The sequence below is a fragment of the Lycorma delicatula genome, chromosome 4 (genome assembly GCF_047948215.1).
Source record: "Lycorma delicatula isolate Av1 chromosome 4, ASM4794821v1, whole genome shotgun sequence".
Taxonomy (NCBI): Eukaryota; Metazoa; Arthropoda; class Insecta; order Hemiptera; family Fulgoridae; genus Lycorma; species Lycorma delicatula.
The window spans coordinates 3018715-3034890 of NC_134458.1; the positions used below are offsets into that span (position 1 = coordinate 3018715).

The following is a 16176-nucleotide window of genomic DNA, read 5'->3' on the forward strand; positions in this document are numbered from 1 at the left end:
GGACAGATTTAAAGATAAATGAATTTACTCACATCAGCCCTCTACATACATCTCTTCTCTAGTTATACACTCATCGCAGTGTCAGTAGAGCCCATTAAACGCTCTGGAGAAATCACTTTGTGGGATCACCTTCAACTGCTCAGTGTAAGTCTTTGGATGGCCAGAATGTTGCCTTTCATCTTCAACTTCAGTTTTGGAAACATAAAGTAGTCTGCTGGAGCCAAGTAGGGTGAATAGGGCAGCTGAGATAAGACTGTGATTTGATTTGTGGTGTAATGTGTTAAAACTGTTGCCAAGTGTGCCGGGGCATTGTCTTGCAAGAGAGTCCAACTAATGGATCCCGGTACTCGGGCCGGATTCAACAAATGCGATGCATCAGGCATTTCATTACTTCCAAATAGAATCTAAAATTCACAGTTTGACCAGTTGGGACAAATTCATGATGAATCAGGCCCTCTTTTAAGTCGAAGAATGCAGTCAACATCGTTTTCACTCTTGAGTTTTGCTGCCTGACTTTCGCCGGTCTTTGTGCTCCAGGACTCAACCAAGCAGCAGACTGACACTTTGTTTAGGGAGCACCAGCAGATCATTGTTTGCAAAAACTTCAGGTCGCTATCGGCAGTTTCAATGAAGTTTTGAGCCAAGAAAGACGCACCTGTTTTTATTCTTTGGTCAAGAAGTATGAAACAAAATGAGCACACCTTTTGGCAGTTCATTTTACTGTTGAAAGAATTATATGTACCATGTCTACATTGATGTTTAGCTCTTCTGCTATGACCCAAAGGGTAAGATGAGGTTGTTCAACCAGAAGCATGCGCACTTTCGCAACGTTTTCAACATAGACAGCTGTTGATGACCTCCTTCTTTGTTTGTCATCATCCAACAACTCCCTACTGTCTTTAAACTGCTTCCACCACATACATGTTATAGTATGAGATGCGGCTTCATCACCAAATGCTTGCTGTATAATTGAATAAGTTTCAAGGAAAGATTTTTGAAGTCGAACACAAAATTCTATTGCACTTCTGTGTTCCATGTCGTGAGCTCGCACAAGGTCACATAAACACAACATATACGGCCAATATAACTCAAGACTGGAGTGATGAAATTTTGTACACACATTCGTCAGACGTCATACTACATAGTTCCTTGGTTGTCTGAGAGATGGTGCTACTTGTATCGACTACAGAAATTTAATTTGGGAACTTTTCAGACCTACTGTGTATATGGTACACTTCAGTAGATATTTAGTCTATCTTTTAACTTTGTTGTGTGTACATACCTATTTCCATTTTTTCTATTTTATTCTGTTTTACATGCAGCACGTTTTTATAGTCAATCTTATCGTAGGTATAGTAGCAGTGGCATCAAGAAGAGTTCACTATGAAGCTTGTTAAAAAAAAGATGGTGATTTTATATGTAGAAGAAAACAGGGATAAATCAGTTGCCAAAAAGTTTGACATTGAAGAATCAAAAACGTTTATTGATGGTGTAAACAAGGTAATTTGATTGCACTTGTAAATCTATGACTAACAGTTTCACAGGGCAAAAAACAGGCGTTCCCCAAGTAGATGATTATGTTGCTTGATTTATAAAAGATGCTTGCTCTAAAGCACTGTCAGTAACAATACAAATGTTACAATTAAAGGCAAGAGAAGCTATTGATAAATTTAAAACGAAAAATGTTAATACATCAAAAGGCTGGTACACAAAATTTATGGAAAGGGAAGGTTTTCTCTTATAAGGAGCACTTCAAACTGCCAGAAACTTCCTGTGGATTTTGAAGATAAGTTTGTTCAATTTCAGCAACACGTCACTGGTCTTGTACAAAACGCATATGAATTTAAGAATATTGGAAATGTGGATGAAATCCCTCTTACTTTAACAAGCCACATACATAATTATACAATAACTTCAAAGGGTAAAAAGAAGTTAAAATAGCTACTACACCATACAAAAAATCAGTCACTGTAATGCTATGTATTAATGGAAGACGGTCAGAAATTATCCCCATTCTTAATAATAAATAGGAGATCAATGGCCAAAAATGAAAAATTTCCCAATGTTGTGTGTGCCTATAAGAATGGTTGGATGACTTCCAAAGTTATGGAAGACTGGGTAAACACTGAGTAAAACAGAAGACAAGGAACTCTGAAAACATAAAAACATGCTTATAATGATAACAGTAGAATTATTATTATTAAATAACAAAACAGAATCTTCTTAAAACAGATCTGTTTCCAATAGGTGTATACCTTTTTTTTAAATCATCAAAAAGTGTCCAACACAGTTTTTACAATGCTACAAGAATGAACGTATGAATTTTATTTCTTTTAATATTACTTCCAAATTACATGAAACTAAAGCCTCTACACAGTCCACTTGACACTACATGATCCAAAACATATTATTCTTGCATGGATACCTTCTCATTTATTATAATTACAAAGTACACAATCATCGGTTGGTTTTAATACAACCATCATGCATTGTAATGTATGAGTTCATAACCACCATGAGTTGGATTTACCTTGGTCCAAACAGAAGTATTTGAATTTCTGTTAAAAACAGAACTTTTTCACAGAAAAATCTGAAAATGTGCTTCAGAATGTAATGAGAAATATATGGAAGTCACATACCACTTAGCTATACCATTTAGTCATGTTCAATTTCAAAGTATGGAGAAACTTATATTTAATAATTTATTCATTTATCCTGGAACATTTCATGTAATGATATCATTTTTTAAAGCACTCTGAAAATTTATTGATAACTGCAGAATCACAAATATAATGGTGAATGCAGATATATTGGCAAGCAACTCTGTAAATGGTTTTATATTGGGAAACATTTAAACAGGAGTAAACAGTTACATTCTCTGTTATCTTTAAGTGTTTCAAATTCTACATTTTGAAAATTTTCAACAATGAATACAATAAAATTTAAAACTCTATTAATCCAAAAACTGATAATAATGAAGTAATTGGTTTGTTCAAGAAATACAAAGAATATAAACAGAAAATCCTTGTGGCTAACTTTAAAAAATTCTCTCATTCTACATGATTTATGTCACCGATTCATTATTTTATACTGAATATACTTACTAGTATTCAAACAGCTAATGTAGAACTTTTCAAGTACATAATACCAAGATTTTCATACTGATAATTAATGGAACTGATGTCATGAAATTAGGAAATCAATAAATTTCATAATGAATAATATTTTTTTCATGATAGCATATTTAAACACATGAATATGTATGATAGTTTGTACGTATTTCCCTAGTTAAAGAAAAGTAATGTATGAGATTAACCAAAAAATACATCGATTTCAGACTATTTGAAATTCAGTGAGAAGATTCTTAAATTAATAACTTACATGCAAAAGTAAGCAATAAAGAAGCAGTGCGGCCCTCAAATTTATGGTTTCACAGGAGCATTAAATGTTTTTCCTGCCCCAGCTGATGGTCTAATCCCTTCTGTACATGTAGCTGACGCAGTTTTGTTTCTCCTTTTAATTCAATAAACTATCATGAACTCAAACTAATTTCAGCTGGTCTGGAATCACTAATGCCTACATATTTTTTAGCTCACATACCCCCCCCCCCCTTCACCCGCAAGGCAGCTGACTAGTTTTTTCTGAAAAAAATACTGTAAATATTCATAGAAAAATTTTCAGCCAATCTGAAATGACTTAGAAAAATATGTTTTCGCAAATTTAAAAGCCTCCAAGGATTACCCTCACCTGCTCCTGAAACAGCTGACAGTTATTCTGATTAACCATGATACAACAGTAATTGACGATATAAACACAAATGAGTCGGTATTTTCCCTGACTATAACATCGTACGTGCTTACCAGTTAAAGCCAGGCCTCCTAACCTATTATAAAAAGAAAAAATGAAAAAGTCGGATAAAGCAGTTGTTAATGACAGCGTATTAAGCCTACTGAAAGATTTAGAAGACACGCCATACATTATGAAACTGCACTATTACATTCTTCCGATCAGATCAAACAATTTTGATTAGTCACAGATAATTAAATAACAAATAATCTCGACAAACAGTTACAGAATTGACAAGAAACTCAACTTCCCTACATCGTGAAAGTATAATTTTGCAGGTTTCTTAATGGGCCAAGCTATATAAATATCATGCAATATTAAGAGTAATGTAGCGATACTAACAATAATATGCAACTAGTGACTTGCTTACCAACATCAAGATCATCCTTCCGTGGTCTTTGGCTATATGGTGTTGCTCTGTAAATGGTATCTAACGCTTTCTCTTTCACTTGAGATATAGTATCACAATCCAATACTTTCACTGGTACATTGTCAGTATTTGGATCTAATCCGGTGACAAAAACAGTTTGTTGAGAAATGGACACCAGTACAGTCTGTAAACCAAAACATTCATTAGTTAATTGATTTATTATGGATAAACACGATAACAACTTTATACCTCAGCAAAACATTTAATATCTAAAATATACTAATGTGAAGTGAATGATACAAAACATTCAAACTAAAGGCAGCTTATGAATCTTTCTTTTCAGTATAAAATCTGACCATCTATCATTTCATGTAAATATTAGCTTACTGTCATGGATAGATCCAGTTCTGAGCTTATCAGAGTAATCTCCAATGTATTTTAATATCCAGGTCTGACCTGTAGAAGCACAGGCCAGAGTGAGGTTGAAATCTAAGATGACCCGAGCAACACTCAAATGAGCTCAGAAATTGTAGGTAACACTACATGAATCACTGTGTAAATGTAATATTTTCCTTAAATATACTTTTTGTCATCTTTATTACTTTCTAAATTTGTGTCAACATCAGAAATAAAATGTTTGTTGTTTATTAGATGGTCTGCCATATAAGATAAACCAAATTTATTATTTTTGTAATTTCTATAATATTTGAGAAATTTAGTTTTTTTTGTCTTCAGTCATTTAACAGGTTTGATGCAAAGATCCCTACGAAGTGCCATACGTTTCATTTCGATATACCCCCTATATCCTACATCCCTTAAAATTTGTTTTACATAATTAAAACGTTGCCTGCCTGCACAATTTTTCCCTTCTATCTGTCCCTCCATTATCAAAGCAACTATACAAGGATGCCTTAATATGTAGTCTATAAGTCTGTCTCGTCTTTTAATTCACAAAAATAAGGGACCATGGAGTCGTCTTAGAGGTTGTTAATGAGCAGCAGGCGAAGCAGCTGCTTGAGGCCAACACTCTTAGGAAGAACAGGCTGAATGCTCAGTTGCTGGCTGAACGAAGGATGCAAATATTGGTCTACAATTTGCCAAGGGCGACGAGGGTAGAGGAGCCCAAAATCCTCAGGACTATACACAGCCAAAATCCTGTGATGGATATGGCTGTCGAGGACTTCCTCAAGGGGACCAGGGTGGTCCCAACAGTTGGGGCGGAAAGAGGCTCGAAGTCCCACTGGATAAATGAGACCTTGCCAAAGATCCGGCAGGTCTTGGTGGCCAGTGATCACCTTTTCCTTGGGTGGACGTGTTGCAGGGTTGTCGACCATACAGAAGTACCCCAGTGCTTCAAATGTCAAGGCTTTGGGCACACCTCTGTCTGCTGTAGAGATGTGTGGTTATTGCGCCCTTGCTGGGCACAGGGCAGTTAACTGCCCTAATAAGACTGCAACCGCAAAGTGCGGTCCCTGTGCCTTGGTGAAAGGCTTTGATGCCAATTCCATTGCAGATTGCATGACTTAGCCTGGGTGAAGATTGTAAACAATACGGTGTATGGCGATGCCTGAATTGGGGGCAGCTTTTAAGGACAGTCGTCACCATGTTGAACGCTTGCGCCTGGGACAGTTAAACTTGCATCGTTCCCGGGCAGCCACCAATGAAGCCATGAGGATTTTTGAGGAGTACGACCTCAAGGTCGTCTTGGTCCAGGAGCCACACACGATCAGGGATAGGGTGGTCGGCTTCCACAGGGTTGATGTTATTTATTCTTGTGGGGAACGGCCACTCTCTGTGATCGTGGTCGGCTCGGTCTCGTTGGATGTCTTCTGGATGCCTCAGTTTTCTGATGAGCAATTCATTGTTGTGCGAGTCACAAGAGGTACACTCGATAATGCACTGGTGTCGGGATACTTCCAACTTGGATGGAGTATCGATGACTTGTTGGGGCGGATTCTGGACGGTCTCCCGGGCATCAGAGTGCTCGTTGCTCTGGACACTAATGCCGAGTCTTCTGCCTGGGGTTCACTGTTCACTTATTCCAAAGGCGCTGGTCTCGCACAGTTTGTTGAAGCCAGGAACCTCTACTTGCTTAACAATGCAGAACAACTGCCAACTTTCTCTTCCAAACTGGGGGAAAGTTACATCGACATCACCTTGGTGATGGGCAATCTGCTTAGGTGTACAAGTAGTTGGTACAAGTAGGTGTACAAGGCCAGTGTGAGTGATCATAGGCTTATAACCTATGAGATTGTTTACAGTGGCAGTTCAAGAGCTCCAGATTTGGGTTGCTATAACCTAAGGGGCCTGGATCAGCACAGGCTGTGGCGCGAGTGTGCGGCTGCCTTACAGGGGTTGGAATGGCGCATGGAGCACAAGGAGGAGGTGGAATTGATGGCTGAACAATTCGGCTGGGCCATCAAGACTGGCTGCGATAGGGTCCTACAGCGGCTTCCACCAATGGACGGACCCTTAGGTAGTGGCTAGTTTGCTGATTAAAGAGTGCCTGGAGCCGTTATGACCACTGCTTCCAGGGAGCCGTCTATTAAACACAGGCGGAAACCTGGGAAAAAGTGGTAATCCTCTGACCTTAGCATGCTGTGCGCAAGAGCTAGGTCCGCTAAAAGATACCAGTGTCGCTCCCTAATGGGGATTACTAGGTCTGCAGATCTACCAGCACACCCATAATGAATATGTTCATGTCATCAAGGAAGCCAAACTCAAGTTTTGGCAGGACTCCATGCGTAACCCACCGGGTTGGTCTAGTGGTGAACACGTCTTCCCAAATCAGCTGATTTGGAAGCCAAGAGTTCCAGCGTTCAAGTCCTAGTAAAGCCAGTTATTTTTACACGGATTTGAATGCTAGATCGTGGATACTGGTGTTATTTGGTGGTTGGGTTTCAATTAACCACACATCTCAGGATTGGTCGAACTGAGAATGTACAAGACTACACTTCATTTACACTCTCATACATATCATCCTCATTCATCCTCTGAAGTATTATCTAAACGGTAGTTACCGGAGGCTAAACAGGAAAAAGAAAGAAAGAAAAGAAAAGGACTCCATGCGTGAGTTGCAGTGTAATCCCTGGCAGCTCATGAAGTCATGTTACCGGCCAAAGCCATTGCACGTGCTGCCCAGTGTTTGATACGGATTTGGTGGTTGTGACCACCCTTTAACATCTGTGGCAACTTACCAGGTGTTTCTGGATATTCTGTTTCCAGATGCTCTGGAGGGTGAAGCAGAAGTCGGCATTAGGGCAGGTGAGACACCATTCCCTGCCGTACAGGCTGTGGAACCTGTGGATATAGACCGAGTGGTTTCTCGAATGGCACTGAGAAAGAAACTGGGGATTGACCAACTTGACCCGGATATTTTCTATCATCTGATGCCTGTCATAAGACAGCCGCATTATCAGACCGTGTGGGAGTTCTTTGATGCAGTTACTTTGTTCAACCGACATCAGTAGTTTACCTAAGGGAAAAACTCCTACCACGCTGCTGAAGGAAGCTAACCGAGAGATGTGGCTGGCTACTAGCCAGATTAAGGCTCCAGCACTTTAACGATGGATAGGTTGGCTCCAGCACTTTAACGATGGACAGCAGCCTAGGTGTGACAGTGAATTGCTGTCTTTGACAAGATAAATTAATTATTGATACTCATATATGTTTTAGTAGTTGACGGGGTGTACCCATTTTAATGATATATGACAAGTGGGCGGTGGGACACGCAAGCTAGTGGTGTATGGTACCATGCTTATTCCGCTCACGCTTTTAGGTTAGCTCTAGGAGCTAGTTAGGACACTGGTCGCTAAACTGTTTTGTGGCTCAGTAGCCGCTTGTGGCACAGACATGCGGTCTTATGCTTTAGGGCGACTGAATGGGATGGTGGCAGGAGAAATGCCAAGCAAACCAATAAGTTCTTCTTTTAACTATATTGTTCCAAATGCTTCTTTCTTCATCAATTTGCTGCAACATCTCTTCATTTGTCACTTTAACCACTCCTCTGATTTTTAATATTTTCCTATAGCACCACATCTCAAAAGCTTCTAATCTTTTCTTCTCAGACACTCTGATCTTTCAAATTTCATTTCCATATAAAGCTACGCTCCAAACAAATACTTTCAAAAATGTTTAAATTAATTTCTGATATAAGAAAATTATATTTCTGACTGATAGCTGATTTCACTTGTGCTATTTGGCATTTTATATTGCTCCTGCTTTGTCCATTTTTAGTAATTCTACTTTCCAAATAACAGAATTCTCCTACCTCCATAATCTTTTCTCTTCCTATTTTTATATTCAGTGATCGATCTACATTATTTCTACCTTTCATTACTTTCGTTTTGTTCTTATTTATTTTCATGCGATAGATTTTGTGTAGGACTTCATCCATTTTATTCATTGTTTCTTCTAAATCTTTTTACTCTCAGCTAGAATTACTGTATCATCAGCAAATCATAGCATCTTTATCGTTTCTCCTTGCACTGTTACTCCAGACCTTTAGAAGTCTAAATTTAGTTCTAAAGGATCTATTTGTTATTCCTATATAAATACCACCCCAATCATTACATTTAATTTTATAAATTCCGCACAGATTGTTTATTTTAGTATTATTTAAAAAAAAAAATATATTATTACAAGGTTATTAGGTTGGTATGCTGCTTAAAATATTTCTTTATTGAGTTTTAGTACTGTTTTCAATGATATTATTAGCGTACAAATACTTTATGTACATGTTTTCACTTTTTTGTCTTATTATGTATTGGTTGAAGGTTATTTTGTTATTGTATTTTGATACTTGTTTTTTATAAATATTTTTAATTAAAATAGTATCATGTCCAATGTTTTATGATGTTAATTCGTTATTTAATTTTTCTGTTATTATCTATTGGATTGCTTTATTAATTATATTTATATGTGTTAATTTTGAGACCAAGGGTGATTTGATTTTTTTATGGATTGTAATATTATTAGATGTAGGCTTTCTGTATGCTGATGTTTCTATTTGGTTATTCTTGCTTATTTTGATACTGACATCTAAATAATTTAACATTCTATTTGGGATACTGCAAAAATACTATCATTGTAAAAGTAAAGTAAGATATGTGCTATCTCAATATTCTGTACTAGGTGGTTTATATTAATAGAATCTAACATATTATTAAATTATAAAAGTGTAATGTAGGCCCAATTGAAATTAAATTTCCTAATTTTATGTGCTAGTTTCTTGTTAAAAATGGTATATAAGCTAATATTAGATAAATTGTACACTGAAATTTGTTACAATTCAATTCAAATAATTATTTTCAGACATAGACATTTAGGTTTGTGTAAGCAATATGATTTTTTTATTTACTATCAGACGTTACAAAACACCTCAAAATGCATTTATTTATAATTCTTATTCTAATTTTCAACGGAACATGACAAGGTTTTTGTTCACACTCACATTCCTGTACAGTAAAAATTCTTAACTAATAAATTTCTTAAAAAAAATTATTTAATTAACATTTTTTATAAAATATAAATGTAAGCATGCTGTATTTTATGTCCACATGTTAACCAAACATTACTGTATGAACTATTAAAACTGATAAATCTCAGTTTAGATGTATTTTTGTATGTGGTTGTCCAGTATTTTATATGTTATGGATGAGCACATCAGGATCTAGATGTCTGACACATTATAAAACAAGCTAATTATTTATATCATGCAACAAACATGTTTGATATTTTATTCAGATGAAATTAATTACCATTGGTTTAAAATCAATTGACTGTCGAATGAGTTTTTCTTCACTGAGTGAATATCGTGCCTCAGAGGTTATCGCATCGACTGGTCCTTTATCAACTTGCTGTTTCATAGCACGAAAAAGCATATATAGTGGCTCTCCGGCACATTCTCGTAGGAACTTGTATAGAAGAAATGTAAACCATGCAGACAACATTTTCTCAGCCACACTTTCTGTCCTACAAATAAATATTATGCTACATTGAATCAAAAGCACAAGATATTGTAAGTTAATGAATACAAATAATTAACTGAAGTATTTAATCACTAAACTAAGAAAAAAGGTTGGGACTAAAGTTTCTTAAAATGTTTAAAACCTTATCCACATAAAGTAAGAAGTTACTCTGTAAAACACTAAACTTCATTCTTCACAATGTAATGGTTTCTCAATACCTAGAAAGATCAATTCCATAGATGACTGAAGCCAACCCGTGCTGGGTGCAGATTTCTTACACTCATTTAGGATTTATTAATGGCCTATGGCTACAGAAAATATGTTTATACAAAATTAAGCTAATAAAAAATAAACTGAGGACTTAATGATGAAAACAAATTAACAAAAATAGTAATAAATTAATGAAAAATAAATGATGATAAAACATGTCTAATGTAGCCATAATATTTCAAAACTCTTGGCAGATGAGTAAGTATTGAGAAACAAGAAAAAATTGCAGATAATTAAATCTTATAGTTCAATGTATAGTTTAGACTACATTTCTAAAAAGAAGATAAACTTTGAAAAAACAGCAAAAATATTTTTGAACAATTTTAGGCAACACATTACTTCTTGTAGAAAATCTTATGTATTATTTTTTATAACTGAATCGGTACTTGACTGCTGCGGTAATTAACCACTAAAAAACACCAATGGCATGCAATGAATTATACCTTGCATTCTTAACTTTGGTAATCTATGGTAACTGGTCTATTGTTCATGTTCTTTTATTTCTCAGAAATATTTAAGCCGTTATGAAACCACCAGGACAAACAAAAAACTCCTCCCTTTCATTCTACATAATGGTGGCAGATATTATGTTTTCACAAGCTGCATCCCTTATGAGTTATAGCGCATGAAAGACAAGCTTCAATACCTGCCATCAGCAAGAAAGATCACATAAAAGTGTAAAGAAAAATTATCTGAATTTTTATATCAACATTGTTGGGAACAGACAAATTTCCCTATCGCTGAAAAGTACATGAGGTCAAATACTAAAAATTCATATAGTGCAATTTTCAACATGCTATTCAGCATATTTATTTAACACAGTAAAAGTAGAATATCTACAGCAATTTCCTACTCTTTAAATGTGTTAATTATTAATCATATTTTACCTTCTTAATAACAATTTTGGATGACTTTTGCCTTCCATGCATTTTTCAATCAACTCTGCAAGAAGGGTCTTCAAAATATCAGTGCAATAATCCATCTTGCTTTGTAATGTGACCATTATAAGAGATGCAACATTTACACTGAAAAAAAGGAGAAATCATATAAAGTACAATAAAGAATAAAGATTTAAAAACTGTTCATCATAAATTACAACAAATATACCTCAAAAATATATAAGGGTACAAATGCTAAGTTCATGCCTATCCTAGAATCCTTCTAATCTTGACTTCCAGTTCACCTATGAAAATTTTTGTAGTAGTAAATTTAGCAACACTTTGTTTATAAGATCTGTGTAAAATATTACTTTGTGAAGTGAATTATTTTTTATCAAAGAGAATGTAGGTGGTGGACCTGGCTAATATTCCTTTGTAACACACAAAACATAAATTTAATCAATAAATGCACAGTCTAATTCCTCTATGGTGAGGCAAAATCATATGTCATGTTAGAAGCAATACACTATGGGGAGAGGTATGGCCTACTAGTTTTCTTAATCTGGTAATAAATCTGATCATTACAAAAAAGTGAAGATCAAAAAGATTCTTTACAAATGCTGATAGAGTATAAATTACTAAATTTACAGATAGAATTTTCACTTTGAGTATAACCAAACTGCTATTCATATTGTATAAAACAACAAATGAAAATGGCCAGAATTAAAAAAAAAAATTAAAAATAATATAGCAGTGTTACACCAAACACAAATAGTAAATATAAATAACATGTCAAAAGTGAAATAGAGGTGAACTCTTGGAACCATTTGAGATCAAAACAGAACTGCAACAAAGCAATGGACTTTCTTTGCTACTATTCAACAGTGCTCAGGAAATGATAATGAGGAAATAGCTAAAAAAATACCCCAAAAAATTCAAACAATCTGCCTTGGTTTTCCTGATGACTTGGCACTGCTAGCAAACATCAACGAACCTAAAATACAGATATTAGAACTTCAAAACATTGCAAATAAAATTGACTCAAAAATATCATTCAAAAAGACAGAGACTATGTCCCAAAAACCAACACAATTAAAAATAAACAGTAATAAAGTCAAAATAGTTACCAGATTTAAATACCTTGGAGAAACAATAACAAACAACCTAAGCGGAAACACCTCAATCAAACAAATTAGTCAAAGCACAAAAATTAACCTGGTAAAAAAAAATTTATCCTACAGTAAAAAATGTATACGCACAAATGCAAAAATAAGACATTACAACACAGTTATAAAACCAGAAGCCAAATTGCAGCAGAAACACTTTACCACCAGAATGAACAATCAAAGATCAACAAGACTCCAGAAAATCAAAAGAAGAATTGGAAGAACCTGCAACAAAAAGTATCAGAAAGACAGGCAGTGGTGGATTGTGTTCAACAAAGTCATGTACAAAGAGTTAGAACTATCACTGATACCAAGTGTAAGAGAAGACTAGGACACACTTCACACTTACAAGAAAGAAACTTACAACACGAATATTTTCAACACCACTAAGGGCACAGAAATCGAAACATATGAATAAGTACTGGAAGGACCGCAAGGCTTGAACAGTCTCATTGAAGAGACTTGGGTAAAGAGCTGACAAAATGAACCCATGCGGTCAAAAAAAAAGTAAAACAATTAATGTTTCAAATGATAGCTTATTACTGATCTAGACTGCTGATGTTCATAGCATTAGGCTACAGTTTATGAAATGCAGTGTACTGTGTAATCTCTTATTCTAATCACAGATACTAGCTTTAAAAGATTTCGACTTTCTTTGAATATCTAATTGTAATGTTTAGCATAACAAAAAAATTAAATAAATTAAGTTGAAAACAAATATAATAGATTACAAAATAAGACGACTCACCGATCTCTCATAGAAAAATATCTATTGCTTTCTAAAGTTCTTATGAAGAGCAATAGGAATGTTTTATTCAATATAAGCTGACCGAATAATCTTAAACCTTTTTCTTTTCTTAACAACTCAGGTCGTTCCCACTGCAGGACAGCATGGTCCTCCATATTAGGAAACAATATCTTCATTGCATATGTACGATAATCGAGAAAAGGTATTCCACCAGAAGTTAAGTCTCCAGTTAAATCTGTCATCTCCGTCTGCAGTTCTGCAAATGCTACAATTAAAATAAAAAAAAAACAGTTTGAAAAAAGAAACAAAGTAAAGAAAATAAGTAAGTATACTTTTAAACTTCTAATTATACTAAGAAGGAAATATGCTCACATTATTAATCGCTTTTGAACGACCACAATAACTAAACAACTACATTGTCCTCAATAGGCCAAGATCAATGAATATGACACTGTATTTCAATTTTGTTTAATTCACATGCAGATGAGTTGAAATAAGTGAATTCGATCCTGTCATGAGGCTAAAAAATATTTGAACAGAATATTCACATTTCCATTAACTACAGAAATAATAAAAATGGAGAATAACATCGAGACCTCAAAATTTGGGAATGGAATATTAGAATATATGAACATAGTAAAATAGAGAAATTGATAGACAAAATGAGAAAAACTACATTTGCGTCATTGGCCCTCTGATGTAATATGAAAAAACCCAAATATTTTTTATTAACCTTTATTTTTAATAATTATAATCAAATGAATAATGCTTTTTATCGTGTAAGAAAATAATATAGAAACAAGCACGAGAGTAAATGCATACTTAACGCTTATACTTATAAAATAAATAAAATGATGTCATTATGTTACCTTCTTTACATTCTGCAGCCACTCTTAATTCCAAAATATCCATTTGCTCTTGCATATTCTTGAGAACTCTATTGCTCTCGGTTGATTTACGTCTATATGCAATGAGGAATGCAACAAAGATTATAAGTAACAAGATAGTACCAGTAATAACACTGATTAAAGCTGGTTTTGACAATGGCCCATTTAATTCAGCTGGTGATGCATAGCTCAATTTTCCAATTGTGTATTTTAGAGTACCGCCTACTATAACCTGCGACAAACATAACAAACACAAATGGAATAATAATAATAAACTTATAAAAATTTAATTCTTTATGATACTGTTCCCCAAATGATGATTTATTTTCAATTACACCCAACATTGCTCATCAGTTTAATGACTGGCATTTTAATGTAAATTATTTTAAATACTCTGAATGTTATCCAGAACAAAATTATTTTAAAAGTATTTCATGTGCCTTAAGTTTACTAAAAGTTTCTGTTGTTTTATTCAATTTTTGGTAATAAAGATTGTATTGCAAATGTAAATAAAAGAAATTGTTACAGTATATCCTTGGTCATACAGACTAAATGAATATGGGAAAAAAAAACAATATAGAAACGAAATGCTAATGTTATTTTATACATTTTACACAAATTATTGGTGCATTAATACTATGCTATTGGCAATATTAAACCAAAATCAATCATCTTTTACTATGTGTACTGTACTTCTTTGTCAAAGAGAATGCAATTAACAGTCTTGCCTACAACCTGGTACATAGGCATAATTACAGATAACACATATTTAACCAATTTAAAAAATAATTAATATTTAACAGATCATTTTATTCTTTCTAAGTTTACACTATAAAAACTAACATTTTAAGTTTCTACATTTAATTTATCTAACAAAGCTTCAGACTTATAATAATAAAAATTACATACCACTACTTCTGGTAACTGATGTGCATTTAGATGTTCACTGTCAGTCACTGGTGGCTGCGTAACTGGTGGCCTACATGTTAGTTGGTAACGTGATAATGAGGTGACATTACAAAATCTACTTCCAATCTGTACAACAACATCAGATTCTTGGCATGCACGATCTAGATGCTGACCCTATAATCAAATACAGTTTAGTTTATCTTAGTTATTTAAGCATGTTCACAAAAACTTATTTCCACAATTTAACTAACCGAAATTAGTTTAAAACTGACTAATTTTACTAGTCTCAACCAGAAATATGAAATCCATCACTAGCATTAATTGCATTAAAATAATTCAACTGATTTAATCAAAGAGAAAGGATAATTTACAGACAACAAATCTCCTACAGCAAAACTTTTTTCTGTGCATGACTGATACTTTGGTAACCGCAATACTATTACCAGATTATATGTCAAAAATCCTTAAAAATTTCCTTTATCATACTGCTGATTACACCAGATTCAATTCATGAAAGAAAAAAAAATTGTCATGACATTTCAAATCAGATGGATTTTTTCCTCACTATTCCCTGCTGACTCAGTACTGATATAAGGCGAGTCGAAAAGGTTAACTTAAACAATATCACTTAAAACTAACTTAAATCTAATTCTAAATATACAATTTATTTATAATCAGGGATGGAAAGGAATTCTTCAATAGAGTAAAACAAATTCAATTAAATTACTTCTGCCTTTTTAACCCTTTGCAGTCGGACAGGCAGTATAGCTGGCTACAGCCTGTTCTCAGTCAGTTCAGAATATTTGCGGGACTAGCAGTGCTCACAGCTCAGAATTGTTTTTCATTCATTCCTAAATATTTACACAGGGCATTTCATTAAAAAAAAAACACTGCCAATACTTTATACAATTGTTTTTTATTGACATAAAGAATAGCTTAACATAGTTTTGATTCATTTTTATTTTACTGAATAAAACATAATAAAATAATATTTAAAAAGAAACTTTGTAGTGTAAGAAAATGGTCCAACAAATTTGTTTAACTTGCTAGTTAAAGCATGGTTTATTTTTCAAAATGGTATTTTTCAAGACATTTGCCCATGTGTAGTCAAGGGTGTTTTTGACAGGTTTTGC

General features: G+C 34.2%; 1 protein-coding gene across 2 annotated transcripts in view; it reads right to left on the bottom strand.

Moving 5' to 3' along the window:
- Positions 1-16176, bottom strand: part of PlexA (plexin A) — a 201527-nt gene that overhangs the window by 36881 nt on the left and 148470 nt on the right. For both annotated transcript variants that reach the window (XM_075362153.1, XM_075362154.1), the window contains exons 15-20: positions 15044-15217; positions 14117-14366; positions 13248-13512; positions 11343-11480; positions 9976-10189; positions 4217-4400 (exon numbers count right to left, since the gene is read on the bottom strand). In XM_075362153.1, the coding sequence (XP_075218268.1) occupies positions 4217-4400; positions 9976-10189; positions 11343-11480; positions 13248-13512; positions 14117-14366; positions 15044-15217 (1225 nt within the window). The remainder of the gene's footprint in view (positions 1-4216; positions 4401-9975; positions 10190-11342; positions 11481-13247; positions 13513-14116; positions 14367-15043; positions 15218-16176) is intronic.